Source organism: Archocentrus centrarchus, chromosome 13 (assembly GCF_007364275.1).
Source record: "Archocentrus centrarchus isolate MPI-CPG fArcCen1 chromosome 13, fArcCen1, whole genome shotgun sequence".
NCBI lineage: Eukaryota > Metazoa > Chordata > Actinopteri > Cichliformes > Cichlidae > Archocentrus > Archocentrus centrarchus.
Window position 1 is genome coordinate 22,585,852 of NC_044358.1, and position 26,183 is coordinate 22,612,034.

The 26,183-nt window shown below is 37.8% G+C and overlaps 2 protein-coding genes and 1 pseudogene across 3 annotated transcripts; all 3 read right to left on the minus strand.

Moving 5' to 3' along the window:
* Positions 1 to 3,518: 3,518 nt before the first annotated feature.
* LOC115790233 (extracellular calcium-sensing receptor-like) lies at positions 3,519 to 6,653 on the minus strand (annotated as a pseudogene).
* Positions 6,654 to 7,743: 1,090 nt separating this feature from the next.
* LOC115790232 (extracellular calcium-sensing receptor-like) lies at positions 7,744 to 12,330 on the minus strand. Of its 2 annotated transcripts, XM_030743988.1 has the most exons (7): positions 12,277 to 12,330; positions 11,538 to 11,695; positions 11,168 to 11,456; positions 10,201 to 11,007; positions 9,879 to 10,106; positions 8,774 to 8,897; positions 7,744 to 8,642 (listed from the first exon to the last, which is right to left on the minus strand). In XM_030743988.1, the coding sequence occupies exons 2-7, from the start codon at positions 11,672 to 11,674 to the stop codon at positions 7,744 to 7,746; spliced, it is 2,484 nt and encodes an 827-aa protein (XP_030599848.1). In that variant the 5' UTR covers positions 11,675 to 11,695; positions 12,277 to 12,330. The 2 variants fall into 2 exon arrangements, with proteins under 2 accessions (XP_030599848.1, XP_030599849.1); XM_030743989.1 differs by lacking the exon at positions 12,277 to 12,330 and having other exon boundaries at positions 11,538 to 11,698.
* A 1,085-nt stretch (positions 12,331 to 13,415) lies between these two features.
* On the minus strand, positions 13,416 to 16,377 carry LOC115790743 (extracellular calcium-sensing receptor-like). The gene is made up of 6 exons (XM_030744670.1): positions 16,220 to 16,377; positions 15,853 to 16,141; positions 15,007 to 15,762; positions 14,678 to 14,905; positions 14,479 to 14,602; positions 13,416 to 14,323 (listed from the first exon to the last, which is right to left on the minus strand). The coding sequence occupies exons 1-6, from the start codon at positions 16,306 to 16,308 to the stop codon at positions 13,416 to 13,418; spliced, it is 2,394 nt and encodes a 797-aa protein (XP_030600530.1). The 5' UTR covers positions 16,309 to 16,377.
* Between the last annotated feature and the right edge of the window lie 9,806 nt (positions 16,378 to 26,183).

Sequence of the window (26,183 nt, forward strand, 5' to 3'; positions counted from 1 at the left end):
GACAAAAGACACACTGTGGAAGAGAGTGTTGTATAAACAAATAGAGAATGAAAAGCGGTGAGTGAAGAAGAAACAGTGTATTGTTGAAAGCCCCCAGCAGCCAAGGCCTTTTGCAGCCTAACTACTGGAGGGTTCAGGGTCATCTGATCCAGCCCTAACTATAAACTTTATCAGAAACAAAAGTTGTAAGCCTAAGCTTAAAAATAGAGCAGGTGTCTGCCTCTCAAATCCAAACTGGGAGCTGGTTCCACAAAAGAGGGGTCTGAAAGCTGCAGACTCTGCCTCCCATTCTACTTTTAAAAACCTTAGGAACCACAAGTAAGCCAAAAGCCTGAGAGCAAAGTGCTCTTTTGGAGTGATACGGTACTATAAGATCTTTAAGCTAAGATGGGGCCTGATTATTCAAGACCTGGCATGTGAGGAGAAGGATTTTGAATTCAATTCTGGATTTAACAAGGAGCCAATGAAGAGAAGCCAATATGGGAGAACTACAGTATGCTCTCTTCCTAGTCCATGTCTGTACTCTCACTGCAGCATTTTGGATCAGCTGAAGGCTTTTCCAAAAAAAGGTCCAATTTAGATGTAATAAATCCATGAACTAGTTTTTCAGCATCACTTTGGTACAGGACATTTCTGATAGAGATATTGTCCAAATGCACGACAGCAGTCCTACATATTTGTTTAATATGTGTATTGAAGGATCAATCCTGGTCAAAAATGACTCCAAGATTCCTCAAAGTGTTATTGGAGTCCAAGGTACTGCCATCCAGAGTAAGTATCTGATTAGACACCATGTTTCTAAGATTTTGTAGGGTGGAGTACAATAACCTTGATTTAATCTGAATTTAGAAACAGGAAATTAGAAGTCATTCAGGTCTTTAGTCTTTAAGACATTCTTGCAGTTTAACTAATTGTGTGCACCATCTGGCGGCATGGCTAGATAAAGCTGGGTACCATCTGCATAGCAATGAAAATGTATGCAATGCCTTCTAATAATACTAACTAAGGGAAGCATGTATGTAAATAGTGCTAGCACGGAATCCTATAGAACTCCATAATTAACCTTAGTGTGTGAAGTGTGTTCACATAAATGAACAAATTGGAGTCTATTAGATAAATATGATTCAAACCACTGCAATGCAATGCCTTTAAAGGGGACATATCATGCTTTTAAATCCTTCCTTTTCATATGTAAATAATTCACTTGTGGTCTATAATAAGTAGAACTGCAATGCTTTGGTCTGAATTTCTCGTTATTTTAGCTCCACAGACCCCGCCCACCTCCAGGTCGCAGACGTTCCACTCCACCCCGTTATGCCATTTTTGTAGTTTGATAGCAGCAATACGATTATCTAGCGGCAGAGAAACAGGCACTTTGAAGAGGCTCTGTTGTGATGTAAGTAATCGTGTGGGTTAATACACTCAACAACTGAACATTTTGACTTGTCTACTTGCAACTTTGGCACAACTGAACTTGTACTACAAAATTGCTGCGAGAAAAAAATGCGGATTCATGAAATTGGTTAGCTGGAAGTCCATGACCTTAGCACAGGGATCCTCACATCCAAGTCTCAAGAGTTGGTGTACTGCAGGTTTTAGATGTGTCCCTGATCCAACACACCTGAATCAATTGGTTAAATTACCTCCTCAGTATGCAGTCAGGTTTTCCAGAGTCCTGCTAATGACTTCTATATTTGACTCAGGTGTGTTGAAGCAGAGACACATCTAAAACCTGCAGGACACCGGCTCTAGAGGCCTGCATGTAAGGATCCCTGCTTTAGCAGTTCCACAGCAAATACTGTGACATAATAAACAAGAAAACGTAATAGGGAATAGAGAAAACTGAATAGACTGAAAAATATGACCCAAAAAGAATATAAAGATATCTACGCACCACCGGGAGAGAATACATTTAAATTTTCTGCACTCCTAGACACTCAAAGTACACAAAAATAAAAATTTATTAAAGGGCTAAAAAAGTGGATTTTGCATGATATGTCCACTCTAATACCTACGGCATGCTCTAATCTCTGTAAAAAAGTATTATGGTCAACAGTATCCACTATTGCACTGAGGTCTAGCAGGACAAGCCCAGAGATGAGTCCACTGTCAGAGGCCATAAGAAGATAATTTGTGACCTTCACTAATGCTGTTTCTTTACTGTGATGAATTCTGAAACCTGAATGAAACATTTCAAATAAACCATTCCTCTGAAGATGAACAGTTAGTCAGCTTGACAAGCTCTAGTCCTTGTTAGCGGGACACGGGCACATCCATGAAATGGAGACATGCTACAGTTTTCAATGGGATCCAAGGCAACCGGAACTTCCAGCGAGAATAGCCAGTTGCAGCCACAAGATGTCAGTAATGTAAAGGATAGATGCAAAAAGGTGACAAGCCTTGTGACAGAATGTTGTTTGTAATGAAGGGATAGTGGTTGCTTTCACTTCGGTATATTTAAATCTATTTTTAGATTTGTCTAGGCAAGTGCTGCTGGCCTTGCTTGTCCTGACAGAATGCCCCTGATATGCATATACATAAACATTAGCTGATATGCATGTATATCTGCTAATTAGTGCTAAGTAACGTACAAATAAAATGGTAGAATTCACTAGAGCTAGAGCCCTAGCTTCTCAACAGGGTAGTTTGTGCAATTAACCCCACAGTAAGCTGTATTATTTGTTATATATTAAATTAAAATGTTTCAAAAGTTGCCAGATCCTCAAAGACAATTGAGAGGCCCATATAAATTACTCCAATATGTTGAGGTTAAAGCAGGTAGCTGCAGGCTATAGACCTCTGTATCAGCACCCATCTGTCACTCACATTTGGCATGCCACTAATAATGATAATTTAATCCTTAAAATAATATAATCAGATAAGTCTTTAAAAAAATCACAACAAAAACTACAGTGACCAAAGGTTTTGGGTTAAAATAGACCCTTTCATAATGGTTATCATGCTTGAAATTTTTCCACTGCTTTCTTGCTTGCCAGAATAATGAGTATTCCTTATCTAAGATTTCTTTCTTGTTTTCTGAAAAGGAAACAAACTGAGAAGTTTAGAGGTTTTATGCTCATTTAGCAAAAAGCCACCATTTCTACTTACTAACTTGGAACAAATCAGTGAAAAGTCTTATAACTCAAATTATATTGTGATACTCTTGATACTGGATACCTACACTCTTGTTTGTATGACAACTGTGTCATTCCTCACTTTTGTATTGCTGTGCAAAATAATGCAACATAAAATGCACATTTTTGTGGCATTGGGATTTATCAAATCTTTATTATACATATTTTAATGTAGAGAAAGAAAAAAATGTGTTAAAATGTGAGCTTTTTACATGGGAAAGATATTACAGATTTTATTTGTGCATATTTGTCATTTAGAGTTTGTAGGAAGGGGCATAGCTGTAAACTGTTTCTTTCATTTAGGCTAGTGAATAATTGAAGAATTGAATTGCTCTGTGATCTGAAGTATTTAAACTTGAAATATAGAAAGATGTCAAACACATCTCAAATGGCTCTTGAGGTCCCTTTACCCATCAGATGTTTCTTTGTATTGTTCTCAGGTTTTAATAAAATAATGTAGCACTTAGGCAAAAAAATACAAAATAACATTCCATAACTGGATGCCAGAATGGCAAATATTTCCACAGCAACAGTGAACTTCCCAGGAGAGCTGACATAAGCTGGTATAAAGGTTAACCACACTGCACAGAATATTAACATGCTGAAAGTGATAAATTTTGCTTCATTGAAATTATCAGGCAGCTTTCGAGCTAAAAAAGCAAGAACAAAACATAACATAGCCAGCAGCCCTATGTACCCCAACACAGCCCAGAACCCTACAGGTGACCCCAGGGCACATTCAAGTGTAATTTTATCTCTGTAATTGTTCATATTTTTGTACGGGAATGGTGGGTTTACTGCTAACCAAAGTATGCAAATCAACATCTGTATGAGAGTGAAAGTCAGAACACTGAGTCTCTGCTGTGCAGGTCCAAACCATTTCTTAACATTACTGCCTGGAAGTGTAGCCTTGAAGGCCATTACAACCACTATTGTTTTTCCCAGAATACAAGAAATACTGAGGACAACGGTGATGCCGAATGCTGTGTGTCGCATCATGCAGGACCACTCAGAGGGCCGGCCGATGAAGGTCAGAGAACACAGGAAACACAGAGTCAAGGAGAAGAGCAGCAGGAAACTCAGCTCAGAGTTATTTGCTCTGACAATAGGAGTCTGTCTGAAGTGGAAAAATATTAGGGCTACAGCCACTGACAGGCATGCACCAAAGAGAGAAAAGGAGACCAACAGTATACCCATTAATTCTGTGAATGTGAGGAACTCAATAGCTTTTATGTCACAGTTATTTCTCTCTTCGTTGGACTTGAATTCAGGAGGGCATTTGTCACATTTCACTGCATCTGAAAACATAAATATGTTTATCATGTACAGCACACACATCTTCAAATAGACCAGTAAAGTGCTGGCAGTGATTTTGCCCAGCAGAAACACAGTGAGCACTAGAGTAAAGGCTAGAAAACCAGCTGTCTCACTTGTAGTGTTGCTGAACTTCCCATCAGCACAGGTGATGCAATCAAAACAGCAGACTGGCTTGCCCTTTACAAAAGCCTGATGGGTCCCAGGTAAACAGCTCTCACTGCAAACAGACCTTGGCACCTGTTTTAGAATGACAATATTAAAAACAATTTGCTTCCAGAATCACAATAATTTTTTTTTTAGTGTGCTTGTGAAAAAAAATACACACACACACGCACAGGAAGATTTCAGGCTAGAAAGCCAAAGTATTATCTGCTTTATCTCACCTCAATATTCTCTCCTGCCCAGATGGCTCTCACACCCTCTTTCATCTTGAGCTCCCAACCCTCAGGCTGAGATGCATCATAGTAACCAATCGTTTCAAAGAGTATGTAACCTGTCTCATTCATCTGCCAGTTTACCAGTGCGTAACGTGCCACAGGGTCACCCAGCTCATCAAAGAACATGTTTTCCCCAATCTTAGTTGTAAAATTGACCTGGGTTAGGTAATACAGTATCTACAGAAAAAAAAAAAAAAGTCACATTGTTATTTGACTATGTAATAATCACCAGTAAAAAATATTTTGGATTTGGGCACAGTGCTTTGTTTTTATTTTTACCTGCCATGGTTGTATATTTTCCCTATCAGCACAACTATTGTTCTCAAAAGGCCCCCTTCCATCTTTGCAATTAAATAGCATGTGCAGAGCGTGAGCAACAGCATATGTGGCCTTGTACACATTATTCAGCAGGCTGGCATCTGAAACATCTGTGAAACGTGTCTTCACATCCCAGAGAGACTCCTTCCCATTGCAGCCTATGGTCTCGTCTTCAATATGAGTCTCTGATTGGGGAGTCAGGATGCAGTTGAACACTGTCTCCCACAACTCCACAAGACCCTGATTTCCCCCTGTGGTGGAGGGCCTACTACTGGCTAGGAACTCCTGTAGCCCAGGGATGTGAGCATTTAATGCTGCAAAGCCAACTGCCCCCTGAACCACAGCATAATTTACTGGAGAGGCAATATAACGGTATGTGATCCAGCCCTCACTCCCAACCCATTGCATGCCTGTCACATTCTGAGCATGAAGCTCTCTAAAAAGCATGTCAAGGTCAGTACCATCCGCAAATGCCACTATTACCTTAGAGGTGGATTTCTTTATGATGTCCACCACATCTAAGAATGACTTTCTTGGATTAGTTCGGTAAATGGCCACCGAGTACTCAACACACACACTTTCCCTTTCTGCTGCTTCCAAGAAAGCAGCCATGCCACCATTCCCATAGTCACTATTAGATCTGATGGCTCCAACCCAGGTCCAGCCAAAATATTTAACAAGCTTTGCTAGCGCTTTGCTCTGGTAAATGTCACTAGGTATGGTTCTAAAGAAAGAGGGATAGTCTTTTCTGTTGCTAAGACATGCACAAGTAGCTGAATGACTGATCTGGAAAACAATAACATATTTGAATGTCACAGTAAGTACTGAAGACATTTAATAAAGACTATTACTTCTCAGACAGTTTATGTGTGCAGAGAGCATGCATGCCCACAACACTCACCACAGGTATATGGAAGGGTCCCATGGTGTGTGCAATACCCATCGTAGAGGTGGATGTGGTTTCCCCTATGACAGCATGTACATTGGAGAATTTGTTACAGCTGCCTGCTCCACTTTCATACCTGTTCATCAGGTTTAGTGATGCCCTGATGGACAAAGGTATACTGGGGCATGAGTCAAAGATCCTATAACCAAGTGTCACTCCTGGCAGCAGCTCTGAGCTGTTGTTAATTTCTTCTATAGCAAACATCATAGTGTATGCATACTGAAGCTCCCCTGGGTCCAGTCTGAACAAAGGAAAAAACACCAAATTATACAAAACACATATAAGCAAAGATAAAGATTACATTTAAAACATAAACAACAATACATATTGGAATAGGATTTACAATTAATTTCTTTCATCCGTCTCTTACCCTTCACACTGGATTGTTCCTGGATTGACTTCAAAAGTTGGATTAACAGCGACAGGGTTTTGATGGAAGGAGAAAATTCCTCCAATGCTGATGTCTCCTTCCTTAGAAAACTGACACAGTTCTTTTGTCCCATAAGCCTGGCACATAGGCTTCCATCCCCTCACAACCAGAAGGGAAATAAGCAGCAGGCTGACTATCAGCAGCATAGTTGTTCAGCTGAGTCCTTTTTAGCCAATGCCCAAAGATACACCTCCTCAGCTCTTTGCTTTTTATATGACTTTTATATCACAAGGTCACAGGGACTTGGGGGCAACAGTTGTGAATATTGTCTTTGTCTCCACCAATGGCATTGCTTGTGTTGTGACTGACCAGTAGATGGACATGTTGCTAGGCTTTGAGCGCCTACTACATTACCACTTCCTTATACTAAGTTTTTGTTGTTTATTGTATACATGTATTTGTTGTATGTTTCACAGTGTAATATCAAGCTAAAGAATAAAACATATACAAATTCTTTATGCACGGGACCAACGTATAAAAGGGACCAAGGTATGAAATTTTATCCTTAAGCTAAGTCATCATTAGTAATGACCCTAAACTTAACCCCATTTTTTCAGAATATGTAATGCTTGTTCTTAGAAAAAAAAAATCTCTCAAGTCTTGGCAATCAGAGGGAAAAAACAATCTATCTGGCATGCATTAGAATCTATTTATTTTTATCTATTTATGTTTGGAGTCATGCTGATGACAACTGCGTCCTCAGAGGTCTGCAGCAAAATTAAAACAGGTAAAATTATTCTAGTGTTACTAGCATTACACAAAGCAGCTGTAGATGCCAACAAAACAGTTGTTGAAACTCACACTCACACAGAGCTGAATGAAAAAACAGGGTTCATATATTAGCCCGGTAACACCAGGTGTATCATATTTGATACAGTGCACAAGTTTTTGAGACCTCTAATATCATCAGTGTAATTTTATTTCCCTGAAAAATCTGATGGATACAATCAGAGCAACAACAGCACAGAAATACCAGATATAGCAGAAATTATAAAAATGAAAATTCATTATATTTTTTCATTTTTTTAATAAATGGGATTATTATAATTATTAATATTATTTCATGGATATGGATCATTGTGTTATTACATTATTATTATTATTATTATTATTTATTTATTTATTTATTTATTTATTTATTTTTTTAATGTTTTTAAGTTTTTAATGGTTTCTCCCCATCATATGCCTTTTTGTATTTCTCTCAGGTTTCACTAGTAAAACATAACATTTTGGAGCAAATATACAGAAAAATAGCCCAAAGCTTGAGGCCAGAATGGCAAATATCTCTACAGCAACAGTAAACTTACCAGGAGAGCTGAAATAAGCTGGAATAAAAGTGACCCAGACTGCACAAAATATCAACATGCTGAAAGTAATAAATTTGGCCTCATTAAAATTATCAGGCAGCTTTCGAGATAGAAAAGCAAGGATGAAGCATAACACAGCCAGAAGTCCTATATATCCTAATGCAGCCCAGAACCCTAAAGGTGAACCTAGATTGCACTCTAGAATAATCTTCTTAGTTGTATGAACTGTGTTTTTGTAGGGGAATGGTGGAGCAAAAATTAACCACAGCACACAAATCAGCACCTGCAGTAAAGTACAGCTAAGCACGCTTGTTCTCTGAAGTGGAGCAGAACACTGAGGGACTGTTTTTGCTGGCCTTGTAGCCTTAAAAGCACTCACCACTGTTACGGTTTTAGCCAAAATGCATGATATGCACAAGGCAAAGCTTATACCAAAAACTGTGTGGCGCAGCATGCATGACCACTCAGTAGGCTGGCCTATGAAGGTCAGAGAACACAAGAAACAAAGGGTTAAGGAGAAGAGCAGCAGGAAGCTCAGCTCAGAATTACTAGCTTTGACTAGAGGTGTGTCACGAAACCAAAAAAAAACACACAACACTACCAGTGTTAAACTTGCTCCAAACAATGAGAAAGCAGTGAGGAGACTCCCCATGGTTTCTCCAAAAGACAGGAACTCAATCACCTTTGGAACACACTGGCTTTGTTCTTCATTTGACCAGAACTCCAGCGGACACGGTGAACACTTTGCAGAATCTGAATGGAAAACATTGAACACTAAACAGTATTTTGATAGCGCTCACACTAAAATAAACACTTCCTAAAATATGTATCGGCTCATTGGTACATTTTTATACAGTGGAAATAAAAGGAAATTTTCTACACACTGTTGGTGGTGCTAATCTCTCCAGCAGCACAGGCAATGCAGGAGAAACAGCAGATGGGTTTGCCTTTAATTGCAGCCTGGCGGAAACCTGGCGGACAGCTCTCACTGCAGACAGACAGTGGCCTCTGTAACAACACCACAACTCAGTAGTCACAGTTTGTTCCTCCTGTAATCTAGATACTTAATTTAGATTATATAATTAATTTCAGGTTACTAATATTTAAAAATGTAATCACGAATTGAAGGTTCAGATCATTACACATTATTCTGCATTAGAAGGGAAAATTAACACCATAAAGTGGTTTGGAAGCTGTTTTGTTAACATTGTTCCAATTAAAAGAACAAATTAAAGAATACATGTTTGTGTGTGAGAGAGAGCAATGCCTTTATTAAATATAATAAAAAGAGAGTAAATAAAAATAAAAACTATTTGTTGTTTTAATTTTAATAGAATTTAATTTAAGGTTTATTTATTTTTATGTTTGCTAAACGCAGCACGGTGGCACGGTGGTTAGCACTGCTCCCTCACAGTTTGAATGCCATCTGGAAGCCCTGGGTTCGATTCCACCTTGGCCTGGGCTTCTCTCTGTGTGTGTGTGTGTGTGTGTGTGTGTGTGTGTGTGTGTGTGTGTGTGTGTGTGTGTGTGTGTGTGTGTGTGTGTGTGTGTGTGTGTTTGCATGTTCTCCCCATGTCTGTGTGTGTTTCCTCCCACAGTCCAAAGACATGCAGTTACTGGGGTTAGGTTAATTGGCTACTCTAAATTGCCCATAGGTGTGGATGGTTGTCTGTCTCTCTGTGTTGGCCCTGCAACAGGCTGGTGACCTGTACAGGGTGTACTCAGCCTCTTGCCCTGTGTCAGCTGGGATGGGCTCCTGCGACCCTGAACAGGATGAGTGGATGGATATTTGCTAAACTTCAATATTTTAAACAAGTTTTTAAATGTGAGTCTTTTCATTAATAATAATAAAAATTAAAAAAAATACAAGTAATGGGATAATTTTGAGTTCTAAGCGCATAACTACAATTTATTCCATATTTTGTTTTGTTTTTGTATCATTTTCATCAACCCGCAAAATAAGTATTCCTTTCTGTTAAGTGGACCTACCGTTTGAGATTCAGTGACCCATGTTATGTTAATTCCATTCATGGTAAACTGCCGTCCATTTGGTAGTGAAGCGTCATAGCTCCCTACAGCCATAAAGACCATATCTCCTGCTTGGTTTCTCTGCCAGTTCACAAGCTCATAAGTTGCTGAAGGGTCTCCGTTTTCATCAAAATTAACTCTCTCTCCAGACTGAAGGGTAAAATTCACACCTTGGAGGTGTCTCACAATCTACCAATCCAGAACAAGACTCAATAGCTTAGCATGTAGACAATTCTACATAATGTAAATTATTTATTCAAAATGTATGAAGGTGATTTCTTACCTGCTTTGGCTCTAAATCATCTTTCCAGATACATGACGGATTTATGGCCTCACCACTTTGTCCACAGTTTAACATGTTATGCATAGCATGAGCTACAGCGTACACAGCCTTGTACACATTGTTAGATATTCTTAGCTGTGAGACATCTGTGAAAGGATTGTTGATGTCTCCTAGCCTCTCAGAGCCAGAGCACTGACTCTGACCAGGCAAACTGGATTGGAAACTGCAACCAAAAGTAGTTTCCCAGAACTCTCTTAACAAATTATTCTGTGGCTCCTGACTTGGGTTAACCTGTAAAAGAAATTCTTGTAGGCCTGCAATCTTTGTCTTTCTAATGGCAAAGCCCAGAGACCCTGTCAGTATGCCAGAGTACCTCTTATCAGCCAAATGACTTGCTGTTATCCAGGATTCACTGCCCACCCACTGCAACCCAGTCAGGTTTTGCTTCAGAGCTTCCTCAAGTAAAATGTCCATCTCACCCTGGGCAAGGAAGGCAACCAAAACTCTTGCACTGCCACTACGAATCACTTTGACCACCCTTGCAACCTCCTCACTAGAGTCAGTCCTTGAAATGGCCACTGAATATTCAACGCAAACCCCTTCCTGACTTGCAGCTGTGATAAAGGTGGCCATCCCATTGTTGCCATAATCATTGTCACTTCTGACTGCTCCAACCCATGTCCATCCAAACAGTTTTACCAGTTCTGCCAGGGCCCTGCTCTGATAGTAGTCACTGGGGATGGTTCTGAAGAATGAGGGGTAATCTTTTCTGTTACTCAGACAAGCACATGTGGCAAAGTGGCTGATCTGACAGTAAAGAAAAGAAGAGAAACAAAAGCACATTGACATGTGAGTGGGAAGAGACTGACACATGGGTATTCAGGGGCAACACAAAGGCAAAATATTGTTTCAGCCTTTGTGGACATTTATGCTATGGAAAATTGACCAAAAAATTATATATACTTACTACTGGTATTTGGAAAGTCCCAGAAATTTGCAGCATTACGATGGTTGAGGAAGACTCAGAGGCTCCAATGATGACATGAACTGATGACTGACTGCTGCAAGTTTTTTCTGCTGTCCTTTCCTGTCCATTCATTAAACCCATCACTGCACGTGTTGAAGGCAGTGTTGAGCCACAGCTGTCGAATATCTTATAACCAAGTGAAATATTAGGCAGTAGAGTGCTGCTATTGTTGATCTCTTCTATGGCAAAAATCATTGTTTGAGCAAAACGGAATTCTCTTAAATTTATCCTGAAAAGAGTTTAAAACAAGAGAGAGAATTATATAAAGTTCTTTAAGGCATAAACCCTGCAAAGGAAAGAAAAGACAAACCTAGAGCATATGAGAGGTTCGGGAATGCCAGTCAGGGAGAACGAAGGCTTTGAGATTTGGCTATGGATGGAAAAAGCTCCCCCAATAATAATATCCCCTTCCTTAGACAAAAGAGGAAACTCTGGGCTACCCAGCATCTCACAGAGAACAGTATTTTCCTCTGCTCTGCAGAATCCAATAAAAAATCCAAAAAGTAACATTACATATATATAGTCATACATCTTTTACAGGCAGGCGCACTCATGCATACACAGCCCTGTACTCTGCGAGGACTTCTGCTATCACTGACCAAGCATGTGTATCTTTTAATGGGCAGAGCTTTATGCTGGTATAGTTGATGAAGATTAAGATCCTCCTATCAAATTACAGTATGTTAGTGTCATGTTTACCATTTTTGTGTAAGATTTTTTTATTTCATGAAATCATGAGTCACCCTTACTGGAAAGTCTATTTATATTAAGAAGTCTTCTTTGCACACATTTGATATAATAATAGTATAAATTATTATGTAAATTATTACCTGTTTCTGGTTATTATTATATGTTTCTGGCAGCCTTTGCATGTGGGTCATTCTGTCTGTAAACAATTTTAGAATGAATTCTGATCGAGGTGTAGTGGCGTCATGTTAACAATCCATTAAAATCTGACTTACATCCAGCAAGGTCTTCAAGGTCAACTTCATGATTTATTGGGTGAAAATTGACAAAACCCCTTTTAACTAAGAAGCTATGATTTTTACAAGTGTGGTGTGTATCCTCAATACAAAGAAAACACTAAGTACCGTGTAAAGATTTAAAATATGTCACATTTGACCTCTGACCTCTCCTTCAAGGCCAATAGATTATTCCAAAGGTTAAAGTGATAATAATGCTATATAGAGCTACTGTATTTAAAACTGTTTCTTACTGCTATTGTATGTAAACAATTGTATTGTATGTAAACAATTTTTTTCCCTAGCAACTCACGGTTGCCAGATGCTTGCTGACCAGTCTCTAAGACTGTGTCACTGAGGCCTTAAATGAGCAACACAGCATTGTTTATAAGTTTATAGGTGGGTGCAAAATATGGTACTGGCCTTTGTGGATAGATAACACTTTCACTGACAGGTTTCCTGGCAGTTTTGGTGAGTGAAATTTTAGTTTCATTAGTCTGTTACATAGCAACTATTTGTGTGACAGGTATGTGTGAAAATACTGAGAAAATGCTGTGTAAAGTGTACATAAAAACACACTGCAATGATTTGCAAATCTCATAAACCTGTATGTTATTCACAATAGAAGTAACAGTAACTATATTAAATGGTTAAACTAAGATTTTACACAGCATCTTGACATTTTCAAAGTGGGTTTGTATGATAAATAATGAATATGTTCAGTAAACTGCTGCCTGATATATCTTGTGCTTTTCTTTCAGTGGGGCGATGCACTGGCGAACAAATGAGACCATGGTTTTGAGCATGAGTGTGAACAGGGCATGCCTTTGAAAAGAGGCCTGGTACATAAGTGAATATTGCAGATTTGTGCAAATAATAAAGAGAGATGATTGTACAAAAGTACAGTTTTGTCCCTTAAAACTGAACAAAGATTTATAAAGTGTATAATTATAAACCACACGTAAGTATATCACACAGTTATTACAGTCACTTTTATTTAATTGTGATACCTCATTGACAGTGGTAGTATTGGTACATAACAAACTTATCAAAATTAATAATAAAAAACTGTCAGCCATGTGCATTCACTTTGTAAGTTTCTTAGAGATTTTTGCATGACTGGAAAATACAAAGCTTTACAACAATCATGTGTTAATTAATATGTCACACCAACTTCACTGAGTAGTGAATCAAAAATGTGTGTCAAATAAAACCATTACCTAGATTTATTTGGGTTGTATTTTCCCCATCATGTGTTTCTTTGTGTTCAGTTCAGGTTTAAGTACAATAATATAGCATTTTGGTGCAAAAATACAAAAAAGTAGCCCATAACTTGATGCCAGAATGGCAAATATTTCCACAGCATCAGCAAACTTCCCAGGAGAGCTGACATAAGCTGGTATAAAGGTTAACCACACTGCACAGAATATTAACATGCTGAAAGTGATAAATTTTGCTTCATTGAAATTATCAGGCAGCTTCCGAGCTAAAAAAGCAAGAACAAAACATAACATAGCCAGCAGCCCTATGTATCCCAGCACAGCCCAGAACCCTACAGGCGACCCCAGGGCACATTCAAGTGTAATTTTATCTCTGTAACTGTTCATATTTTTGTAGGGGAATGGTGGGTTTATTGTTAGCCAAAGTATGCAAATCAACATCTGTATGAGAGTGAAAGCGAGAACACTGAGTCTCTGCTGTGCAGGTCCAAACCATTTCATCACATTACTGCCTGGAAGTGTAGCTTTAAAGGCCATCAGTACTACTATTGTTTTCCCCAGAATACAAGAGATACAGAGTACAAAGGTTATGCCAAATGCTGTGTGTCGCAGCATGCAGGACCACTCAGTGGGCCGGCCAATGAAGGTTAGAGAACACAAGAAACAAAGAGTCAAGGAGAAAAGCAGCAGGAAACTCAGCTCAGAGTTGTTGGCCTTTACCAATGGAGTGTCCTTCTTGATTAAGAATAGCGCTGCCACTATTAAAGTAAGGAGCACACCAAACAAAGTAAAAAACACAAGAATTTTACCCATAACTTCAGTGAAAGAGAGAAACTCGACATTTTTCAGTATACATGCATCTCTGTTTTGATTGGACCAGTATTCTTCAGGACACTTTTTGCAGTTATTAGAATCTGTAATAAAAAACATTGTTGCTATTATTGGCATTAAAACAGTTACATTCTGAAAGTGTAGATCTGTGAGAGCACCATAGAAGACTTGATCATGATACATAAGCTGCAGAAAGCTAACACTGTATGCAAATCACCATAATTCACAACTGCGATACCTGTGGTGTTGCTGATTTCTCCATCTGCACATGGCATACAGTCATAGCAGCAGACAGGCTTGCCTTTTTGAAGGACTTTATGTGTTCCTGGAAGGCAGCTGTCACTGCACACTGATGCTGGCACCTTTGAATCCAATAAAAAGGAATTTGTAAAAGTTTTTGAAGAGACAAATGTTTTATTCTCAGTTAAGATATTTACCTCTCTGCTTCCTCTGGGCCACATTATAGCTCCCGTTTTAAGAACAAACTTCTGTCCAGGTGGTAGGGAAGCATCATAATAGCCAACTGGTATAAACTGAACGGATCCATCTGGTCCATGTTGCCAATTTACCACCTCGTACCTGGCCACCGTTGCTCCAGTGCTGTCAAACCATACTCGATCCCCATTCTTAATTGTAAAGTTCACTTGCTTTAGAGACTCCAACACCTCACGATCAGAAAACACCACTTTATTGTCATTATATTAATATCAGTATTCTGATTTACAAATCAAAGAAATGAAAATGTTCATTCATTAGTTAGTTTTACCTGCCCGTGAGTAACATTGACTTCCTTGTGACACCCTTGACTGTTTGAGCACTTTAGGATACTGTGCAGAGAATAGGCTACAGCATAGATTGCTTTATAAATGTTACTGGAGTATCTCAGCTCTGCCACATCATCATCATAATCTCTCAGCTCCATTAGATCCTGATTTTCTTTGCAAAATGCTGTATTTATCATATTGCCCTGGTTCTGCTCCTTACACTGAAATTCTGTCTCCCAAAAACCTTTGACTAAAAAATCCTCCATGCCACTGATGTTAGCCTTTTGCACTGCAAAGCCCAATGAGCCTCCCAGTACACTAAAGCTGGTAGGAGTCACAAGGCTGTCAGCAGTGATCCAGGCCTCCACTCCAATGAACTGTCTGCCAGTGATGTTGTTCAGACTCAACTGCTCCAGAAGTATGTTCATCTCTACATGGGCCAGGAAACCAACAATAACCCTGGCAGTGCTCTTACGGATCACATCAACCACTTTCAGAAGTTTTTCTGGTTCTGCCCTGTGAAATTTCTCCCTATATTCCACACACACTCCTTCTTCTTGGGCCGCTGCTAGGAAGATAGCCATGCCATTGTTACCATAGTCACTATCACTATTGATTGCCCCAACCCAGGTCCAGCCAAAGTGCTTGACCAGTTGAGCGAGGGCTCGGCTTTGGTAAAAGTCACTGGCAATGGTTCGAAAAAATGAGGGGTAATCTGTCCTGCTACTCAAACACTCACAAGTAGCTGAATGACTAATCTGGGTACACACAATAGAGAAACACAAGAGAGCGAGAATAAGGAAAGTTTACATTTTATATACATTGTTACCCATCAGCATCCCTCTTACCACTGGTATTTTAAATGGTCCAGTCGTTTGTGACAGCACAATGGTTGAAGAGGATTCAGACTCGCCAATAATTGCATGTACAGCTGACTGACCAGAGCAACTCTTTCCCAGCGTCCACTCATCACCATTCATCAGTGCCATCACTGCACGCATTGAGGATAATGTTGAGCCACAGTTGTCATAAATACGATATCCAATAGAAACATTGGGAAGAAGGAATTTGTTTTTGTTTATTTCCTCAATAGCAAATATCATCGTTTGGGCAAATCGAAACTCCCTAAGGTTGACACTGAGAAAAGAAGAGCAAATTACAAACTTGTGTTTAATATCACAAAACTCAGTATTTTTGTTAAGAGTTTAAAATTACCTGGAACATCTGAGACGTTTCGGTTTCTCTGTAAAGACAAGTGAAGGCTGTGTTATTTTGCTGTGGATGGAAAAGGCTCCACCAATCATGACATCTCCTTCTTTTGACAGCAGAGGAAACTCTGGACTCTCCAGTATCTGACACAGAGAAACTTCCTCCTCCGCAGTTTGAAATGCTAAAAGCTCCATGAACACGAGCCCTGTTATCACTGGGAACATTTTTCTACTTATGAATCCTAGTGGGGAAAAGCCACTCATGTCTGGGTTAAAGCACAATTTCATCTTAGACCACGACAGGGCCCACTGGTTCTTACTAACCAATCAGAAACAGGAAAACCTTGATTGGGTATTGCCATATTATCATGTATGAAATTATGAATTGCTAGATGTATTGTGGTTTGAGGTATTTGTACACTGTAAACCCGGATAAGTTGAATCTACTTTAAAAAAAAAAAAACAAGGTAACTCATTGCCTTAAATTGCCTTAAAATAATGAGCGTCAGTTGAATAAGTGCAGTGGACTATGTTCAATGTACTTGAGGCCCTTTTGGAATGGAATGAAAGATTTAAGTTGAATGTACTAAAAACAGAGTTTCAGTAACTGAAGATACTTAGTTTAAGCAATCATTCACCACCCATTTTTTTAACTCAGCTTGTTAAGTAAGCAGTACTCCATTACCAATTGAACTAAATTGTATGTTCTAATTGACCAAACTTATCTTTTATAGTTCAGACAAATTAAAATATGTCCTTTAATCAATCATCACATATATTTTTCCATCCAACCTCATCCCCTATCCTTTTGACAGATATTCAAGTAATATAAACTCAGTTTATTTCAGTAGGAGCAGTTGATTGCACTTAAAAACTTGATTACAATAAAAAAGGACATGAAACAGTTCAGCTTACTCAGCATTAACAAGTAATGTTCCCATACTAGGCAATTTTAAGTAATATGAACTCAATATTTTTAAGTCGAATCAAAATCTGGGTTTACAGTGTATACAGCATACAATGAATTATCAAATATTTTCGTTCTTTTTTATAGATTACACTGTCCAAAATAGTATGAAACAAGAGAAAAAGTTCAGACAACAAAAGTAAACGACAGTACATGTCAATGGATAATTATTTAACACAATGGGGGCATTCTGTATAATTACATTTAAGTGGAAATATTTTGTTAAAAGGTCTGCACTTCAAAATTCTCCTAAATTCTAAAAAAAACAAAATAAAACAAAAAAAAAAAAACTTAAATACTTTAAATATGACTTGATTCAAAAATGGTCGTACATAGTTGAGCCTAGCAGGTCCTGATTTTAAAATGCAGAGAACGTTTCCATACATTCAATCAGAAAGTGATCTTTAACTTTCCCTTCCTTCCTTTCTTCCTTCCTTCCTTCATTCACTTCTTTTATTTTATGGCCTTAAATTAACAGATTTTGTTTGCTATAGTGAAATTCCCCCTTCAACACACAATTACTACACTATTTTATTTATACACATAACATTTATGTTCATTGCAGCATATTAGCCCTGTTGCAATAAATGCAATACTAAAAAAAAAAAGTATTAATGTCATGTAATAATGAGTTTGTTGTAAATATAATGTAATAAATAATGATCTGCAAAATGGAGGCAAAATGCACAATATAAAAAATTAAAGATTTATTTTACTGATAGAATTACTGTTTTTAATTTTCTGGGCCTTTTTTCTGAATTACTTGATTATTTTTATCTTATTTCAGACACATAGGTTCATATCATTACAAATGAAAAACAAAAGTTCTCAAGAGAAATAAAAATAGACTTCCGTCTGATGATCACATCAGTTAAGGCCTCTATGATGCCTTTTTAGAGTTAATGAGTGAGGGTCATTTCTTCTGCTTATTTGAAAACATCCACTGTACCAATGGATTTTTTTCTTTAATTTTTATTTATTACTATTATTATTATTATTATTATTTGTGGCCTGCAATGAGAAATTGAGGAAGCTCGTTTGAAAGTATTAAACATTTGTTACCAACATACGGTAACCTCAGTTGGAATCAACTCAGTGAATTGGCATCCTGCATCTAGAAATCTGGGCTATATATATATATATATATATATATATATATATATAGATAGATAGATAAGATAAGCAAAACAAAAACAAAATAATGCTATATACTACAATAATTACCCTTGATTTGAATTAGTGTTAAATGCTTTTTGAACATTTACATTTTAGTTATATTTAGTTATAGCCCTAAATGCCACTTTTAAGAAAGTCTTGTATTTGGATGAGGAGATTAAAGTTACACTTTTGACAAGTGATCAAAATAAACAATTTAGCATAACTGATTTAGTGGTGCACTGGGCCTTGTGTTATTTAATTTTGTTATTGTTGTTTTTCAGCCAAAGGGATGTTCAATAGCAGCTGGTGTGCCTCTCGGGCTCTTTTGAATTACAAAAAATGTTATTTGTGTGTTTGCAGAGATCTATATTTGCTTATGCAACAGTTTGCAGTCACTATTGTTTAAGCCTATTGGGAACTGATTAAGTAGGAAAACAGGTGTTGAAGTGCAGGTGCACTTGACCTACACCTGTGGCTCTTCCCAATCACAAACACAATAACAAACTAAGAAACTCCGTGTAGAATACTTAGCAGATACTGGAAACTTGCCTTCAGGGCTGTTGCATCACAATCCCCTTAAGATCTCCACTAGAGAACTGGTGTCCTGAAGCCCAAAATATTTGATTGGTCCATGATGTTACTTTTTGAACTTTTCAAACTTGTGAAAGAGGAATGAAAGTTATAGAAGTTAAGTTTATACTTTTTTATTGTTTTGCTTTGCTTTCTTTTTAAATGTGGATGCATTAATGTGCATCTGTCTTTTTATTTTTATTTTTCTCACACCTACACTTATTCTGTTGGGTTTTATGAGGGTGTAGGCAGGGCAGGTTGGCAAACACTGACAAATAAATATTTATTTCTGCTGCCTTCTGGACACTATATTTTATATTCTTTATAACTTTGTAACAGTGCATTAGCACAGTAATGGACCTGTGCTGCCATTTAATGGGGATCAGGTCAGGTCTGTGTGCAGGCCAGTCAATCTCTTCATTGTAAATTGCTATTGTTAATCAACCTGTTTTTGTGTAGCAGATCATTTGTATGTGCATGTGCTTGTATGTAGAAGTCCAATAAAAAGCAAACACAACGGCTAAAAATTGTTTGAGATTTATTATGACAATAGCTATGACCTCATCTAGTTCTTACACAGAACACACATACAATAACACTTTTACAGCCAAACTTATTATTAAACACACAAGTGAAAATAGTTGGATGAGGTTTGACAAGTCCAGCTTTTGCTACCTGTAGAAGAAGATTTGACTCAATAGAAATAAAATAACTGGATAACAATATTTAACCTTCTTAATGAAATGCTGCCCTGAAAAACTATACAGATACTGTACACAATCAAAAACCAGTGATTTCTTTGTGAGGCTAAAGCATATTGATAAAATGGGCAATACTGACATCTCCTGGTGATGTTGCAGCATTGCTGAAAGCCATAATAAATATTCCAGTTATGATGCTGGTTTTGCTGCTGCTGCCTAAGTTTATTATTATTCCATCCATCCATTCGCTTCCGCTTATCCTGGTTTATTATTATTATTATTATTATTATTATTATTATTATTATTATAGCTAAGGAAGAAGAAATGCATACAGTTCTTGAAGATTATTAGTCAAAACAAATACACACACAAATGAAACAAAACTAAATTTTAGATTGGAAGTATTATAGTATTATAGTATTTTATTATAGTATCATAGTATTAAAGATTGGACTGCCTTATTCTAAGCAGCACATTGTACAAAGTTCTGCATTCCAACTGTATTTCTGAGAAGTTTTAATATGCAAATAAATGGGTTTTGTTGATGCCAATGAAGTGCAAAAAATATTTTTAAGAAATGTGACTTTAAAGAATTATTATCTTGAAATACTCTCAAAGCAAAGGCACCAAAAATTAACCACCACGTGGAAAACTGTGCAGTGCTTAGAGAAACTGCAAAAAAACCCAAGAGCTGCACCTCAGACTCTACAGGCCTCAGTTTGCACGTTAAATATTAAATGACAGTACAATTAGTAAAAGCCTGAACAAGTATGGCTTGTTTGGAAAGGTTGTCAGGCAAAAACGTTTTCTCTCTACAAAGAATGTGGCAGCACAGCTTAGGCTTGCAGTGGTACACCCAAACAAACAAAGACCTCTGGAACAATGACCTTTGGACAGGGGAGACAAAAGTGGAAATGTTTGACCATAATGCATAGTGCCAAGTTTGGTGGAAACCAAGCATAGAGTATCAGCCCAAATGCCTATACCACCTGTCAAGCATGTTGGTGGAGGGGTGATGATTTCGGCTTGTTTTGCAGACACAGGATCTGGGCACCTTGCAGTCATTAAGTTGACCACAAACTCCTCTGTATACCAAAGTATCCTAGAGTCAAATGTGAGCTGTCCTGGACAATGTCCTGTCTGACAGGACAGTGATCCCAAGCACAGCAGCAAATCTACAATAAATGGCTAAAAAAGCAAATTATGAAGATGTTGCAATGGCCTAGTCAAAGTTCAGAAAATGCTGTGGCTGGACATTGAGAGAGCTGTCTACAAACATAAACTGAAGCAGTGGTGTAAAGAAAAGTGAGCCAATATTCCTCCACAATAATGTGACAGACTGGTAAAGTTATTATTTTAGGACTCGGTAAGGACCAGATGATCTTTTATTATGTTCTGATACATAAAATCTCACAGCTGAAAGCGGGTTTAGGTGAAAATAGTTTCTCTTCCAGGATCAACCTTTAAAGTTAATTCAGATGTTTGTAAAATGTCACAGTGCTTCAGGAGAATGAGATTCAGTAACAAAAAGGAGCATCCTCTGATGTGAAGTGGAAACTCAAAAAGGAATCTTAAAATATTAAAAAGCACGCAATTGTTTTGTTTGCCAAAATCCAACAGAACCCAGAATATTTGATTAAGGTCATCTTTTGTGGCAAGTCTTTTCATTCTGACCTGGCTTTATGGTGAATACTAAGAGACACTCACAAGCCCAAGTGTCCTTATCAAAATATGACATTTAGCAAAGAATTGATGATGTGAGGATTAGTTTGTAAAGGCTATAACCAGGTAAACTGCAGATGAGAAGAACCGTGCTTGGAGAATAAAAAGATGATTTTTCCCTTTTCTGATCACCAGGTTTTACAGCCAGATAACTGCTGTATTCCAAACTGGCAATTATATTTCAATTTTTGGTATAGGAAAATCCAGTAGAAAGTATGCAGCAGAAATTAGAGATACAATGAAGATTGTAACTCTTATACTGATATTTTTAATCCTTGTAAATGTAATGAACTTTAATGTATGTATGTATATTTACATCATAAAGTATCCTGTATATTTTATGGTATTGTTGCAATTATTATATGGCACATATGATACATATTTTGTCAGTTACTTTGGCTTGCACATAAATTAGATGAGTGATAAAATTCATGTTTATTGTGAAAACACTGACACCTGTGAATGGTGTTGTGTTTCTTAAAGTTAACTTAAAAGAAATATTTTCTCTTCCCCAATATTAAACAAATAATTGCAGGTGACACAGAATGGTGTCTTGCTGCAGTCTTGCTAATTAATGTATCAATGCTAATTGTTTTGAGAGACGCAAGGTAACCTTCAATTAAAAAATGTTCACATTAATTAGTTTTCAACGCGACACCTGGTGAGCTCCTGTTTCGTTGCTTCAGGCCAAGATGTCATCTGCCTTATTGGAAACACTTGCTTGTCTTTGCTTGCCCACCTGGCCCCTTGTTTCCCTCTCAGCCCTCTGGGCAAAAAGTAAATTGGCAGGTTTAGAATGATGTCATAACACAGGCTCCCTTTCATAATATGCTCAAAAACAAGTTTAAGTGCATCCCAAGTGCACGCCCTTATGCTTCAGTGCACATTGTTATTCATGACTGATTCAGATTAAAACAACATGTTGTTTTTCTAATCTACACGCTAACAAACAAGTGACATGCAAACATACCGTTGCCCCAAGTGATGCATGTTTCCAAAAGTTTTGTGTGTGCATGTGTGTGAGATGCATTCTATATCATATTTCTACTATATCGTATGTTGTTGTTTTTATTTTAATCTTATCATATTTATATACATTCATAATATGACACTGAGCATATGTGGCAACTAGCATTATTCTAATCAAATATTTAAGACAAAGATACGTACACCCACAAATATTTGTTTAAATGTCGTTTAGCAAGTTTGTTTTATAATTCTGGTTGGATATTTGACCACTCTTCTTGGCAGAAGTAGAATTCATTTAAAACTGGTTGGTTTCCTGGCACAGACCCAACTTTTAAGCATAGTCCACAAATTTTCAATAGTCTGGGCTTTGGGAAGGCCGTTCCAGAAGCTTAATGTTAGCCATTCCAAAGCCAGTTTTGGATCACTGATCTGTTGGAACACCCAGCTGTGTCCAAGCTTCAACTGTCTGTTGATTTGAAGTGAAGTTGGAAAATTTTTGTCCAGAACAGACAGCACAGTTCTGGGAACAGCTAAGATACTGCGCAGGACCCTCAAGCTCCCAGGCCTCTGGTAGAGGACCCAAGCTTGAAGGGCAAAATAGACCGCCTGTAGGGGCAAGTTGGGATTTTTTATTTTTATACATTTTATACACACACACACACACATATATATATATATATATATATATATATATATATATATATATATATATATATATATATATATATATATAGGTAATAAAAGGTAATAAAAGCTTAATTGAGTAAATTAAAAATTAAAACCTCCAAACAGACACGTTGAATGGTACAGCTATAAAACATTCAAATATGTATGTCTATATATATGTATGTCATTGTGTCATTGTCTGTTTTTAGTATTATTTTTATTTGCCATGCTTTTAAAAGTATTTATTTTTTTAATGTTTATATAAAAAGTTTTATTTTGTGACGTTCGATCCTTCTGTCCATTTTCTTTCACTTTCAGTTCAGGGTCATGTAGTGAGTGGAGCCTACCCCAGCTATCACAGGCAAAAGGCAAAGTACACTTTGGACAGGTTAACACCATTCACACTCACATTCACACCTGTGGTCAATTTAGAATCACCAGTTAACCTACCTCCATGCATCTCTTTAGACTGTGGGAGGAAGCCAGGGTACCAGGAAAGAAGACAGACATGGGGAGAGCATGTAAATTCCACACAGAAAGGCCCCAGTTGTGACTTCAACCCAGGACCTTCTTGCTATGAGGCACATAGCAAGAAGGATTGCACCGCCACAGTGCCGTCTGATTGTAAAGTTACTTAAAACAATTCTCTTTTTTTTTTTTTTTTTTACAACAGCATGAGGTATGCAAAGGATTTGAGATGAATTTTTCCAGGAAAATCAAAAGTTGCGATGTTCACTTAATATTGACAACTTTAATTAATAATAGACATTGAAAAATAACATTCATTCTTTGTGACAGACCATTAACATGTTCAAAGAGTGAATATTCTGCGAACTGTATTAGGCCACAGGTGTCTCACTGCTGAAAATGATTTTCACCCAATAGTGAGAGGCAGTGAATCTTTGTTCAATATACATTGTGTGACAAACAACAAGGAATTGAGCCTTGAACCCTCATATAACAACCAGCAGTCCTTTATTTTTCCATAGAGTTCCTAATCCACCATAGTATATGTAGATATGTATATTGCCTGGATCATTTAAATTTTTCTTATACTAATAGAGAAAGTATGTTTCTGGGCCTGTTAGGATTTTTAATTCTGTCTTCTTAAGTTCTTCTGTGTATTGGATGTGGCCATGTGATTATATTCAGTGTTATCCCAGATTTCTGAGTTCTTCACCTTCCAGATGTTGTGCACACTCATTTTGGCAGCCGGTACTTAAAGCTGAAGCCCCAGCTAATGCTTTGAATACAAAGTGACTGCTAATTCATTGTCATGTTATATCCCATCTAGAGTGGCTGAGACACAATATGAAAGAGATCCATCTTACCCAAGTCCCAAGCAGCCAAAGAAACAACATGTTAACCCTGTAAAGCCAGAACCATAAATAATTGCCAGAAAATTCACATTTTTTGAAACTGGAGTGTTTATTCATTTAAAAAAAAATTAAAGAATTAAATATCAGCTTCCATATAAGAGTTTTAATTAGAATATTTGTATTCAGTATTTTTTTGTCTGTTTTTGCAATTTATTGCTTAAAAAGGTATCGAGAAATTTATTTAGGGTTTTTGTGTGTGCGTTTCTGTGTGTGTGTGTGTGTGTGGGGGGGGGGGGGGGGGGGGGGGGGGGGGTCCACACTGATGATGTAGAGGTCTCAAAAAACTCATCAAGTATCATATACTTCCAAAGCTGAAGTTAGCTTTGGTATGAGAATATCAGACAACCAGGCCTAAGACAAGACTTATGGGCTGAGGATGGAGCAACTCTGGAGGCCAGTGGCTGAGGCAAAGCATCTCAGGGGGCCAGGCAGGAGGCTGACATGGGCAAAGGTGAGGAAACCGCTCAGGAAACTCAGCTGGAGGCCGACGACAGTGGTGATGAAGACCCACTGGTGGCTGGGCCAGTGGCCTACGATGGCAGAAGGGACAGGATACCTCACATGGTTTGGCTGGAAGCCGAAAACAGCAATGGAGACTTTCTGGAGAGCAGAGGCTGCTGACGGTGAAGTCTGGCTGCAGGACAGAGGTAATTGCTGTGGTGACGGAGAACTAGCTGGCAGTCATTGCAGCTGCAGCGAGGATGAGGAGCCGGAGATGACAGGTGAGGTGTGTATGGGTGGAATGGGTAAGCTAAGAGTTCAGTATGGAATTATATTTATGTCAAAGTCACACGTGAGAAAAAACCTAATTCAAGCAAATAATTTAATTTTATGGTATCATTCCTCGTGCAGAAATTTAATAATCCACACGTGTAGAACTCAGCACCCACACACACAAAAAAGCCATGGCGCACACAATTGTCTGCTTTGCGCACAGTGCTACAGTTTCACACTCTCCTGGGGAACTCTCTGCCTTCTGAGCTGAATCGTGTTCGCTCAAATCAACTGACCGTTTTGGTGGAGCCAAATGTGATCGGTCACTTTGATGAACAGTTCAGGTCACTGCATTAAACCAAGTTTAACCATGGCAGCAACATTTAGAATTTGGAAAATAAAGTTTGCTGAATTAACTATTAACAGTTGGGAATACTAACAACTGTCACTAGATTACTTTAATGCTGAATAGATCTTTAAAACTGGAGGATTCAAAGACAAGTTCTGAAGCCTCTGCACTACTGTCCCGTTAATCTGTTATACACTTATCATATACTTTTTATGATTTAACAATCAATTTTCAATTTTGTGTAGTTTAGTCATTTTAATCTTGGTTGTATAACTTGTTTGTTTTTTAGCATGACAAATTGTGGTTTGTCCAGTGACAACAGATGAAAAATAGCCTTTTTGGCTAATTCTGGCACATTTACAGGATTGTTTATTAATGTGCATTGTCCCTACTAAATAAATAAACTCAAATTCCAACTCAAACAAATTATCATAATGAACATTACTCCTAAGATAAAGGGAAAATCGTTTTTATAATCAAGTGAGTAAACCAAATTTTCCAAAATGTGATCACATATAAAAGGCGCTTATGTTGCTGCCAGATGGTCTCTCAGTGAAACAGCTGTACATATCTGGTTGCAGAGCTTGACTCACAATGGGTTCAGGCTCCACTGTAATAGTTCATTCAGATAATATGACAGGTTCTCTGAACAGGCAGTCTGTGGAGTGGACAGGAGAGTGTCAGGTTGTCCTTTTACAACGCAATATAACAACAGTAAGTAGCTCATTTGTCTGATTTGAATAGTGTTTGATAAAACTGCTAAAGTTGTTGCTAGC

Coding starts and splice junctions, on each gene's coding strand:
- LOC115790232 (XM_030743988.1), bottom strand. CDS start 11,674: ATGCTGGGTAGCCCAGAGTTTCCTCTTTTGTCTAAGGAAGGGGATATT. Junction 11,008..11,167: donor GGACTTTCCAAATACCAGTA/GTAAGTATATAT, acceptor CTTTACTGTCAG/ATCAGCCACTTTGCCACATG. Junction 8,898..9,878: donor GGGTCACTGAATCTCAAACG/GTAGGTCCACTT, acceptor GTGTTGTTACAG/AGGCCACTGTCTGTCTGCAG.
- LOC115790743 (XM_030744670.1), bottom strand. CDS start 16,308: ATGATTGGTGGAGCCTTTTCCATCCACAGCAAAATAACACAGCCTTCA. Junction 16,142..16,219: donor AAACGTCTCAGATGTTCCAG/GTAATTTTAAAC, acceptor TTCTTTTCTCAG/TGTCAACCTTAGGGAGTTTC. Junction 14,324..14,478: donor AGAAATCAGCAACACCACAG/GTATCGCAGTTG, acceptor TTTTTATTACAG/ATTCTAATAACTGCAAAAAG.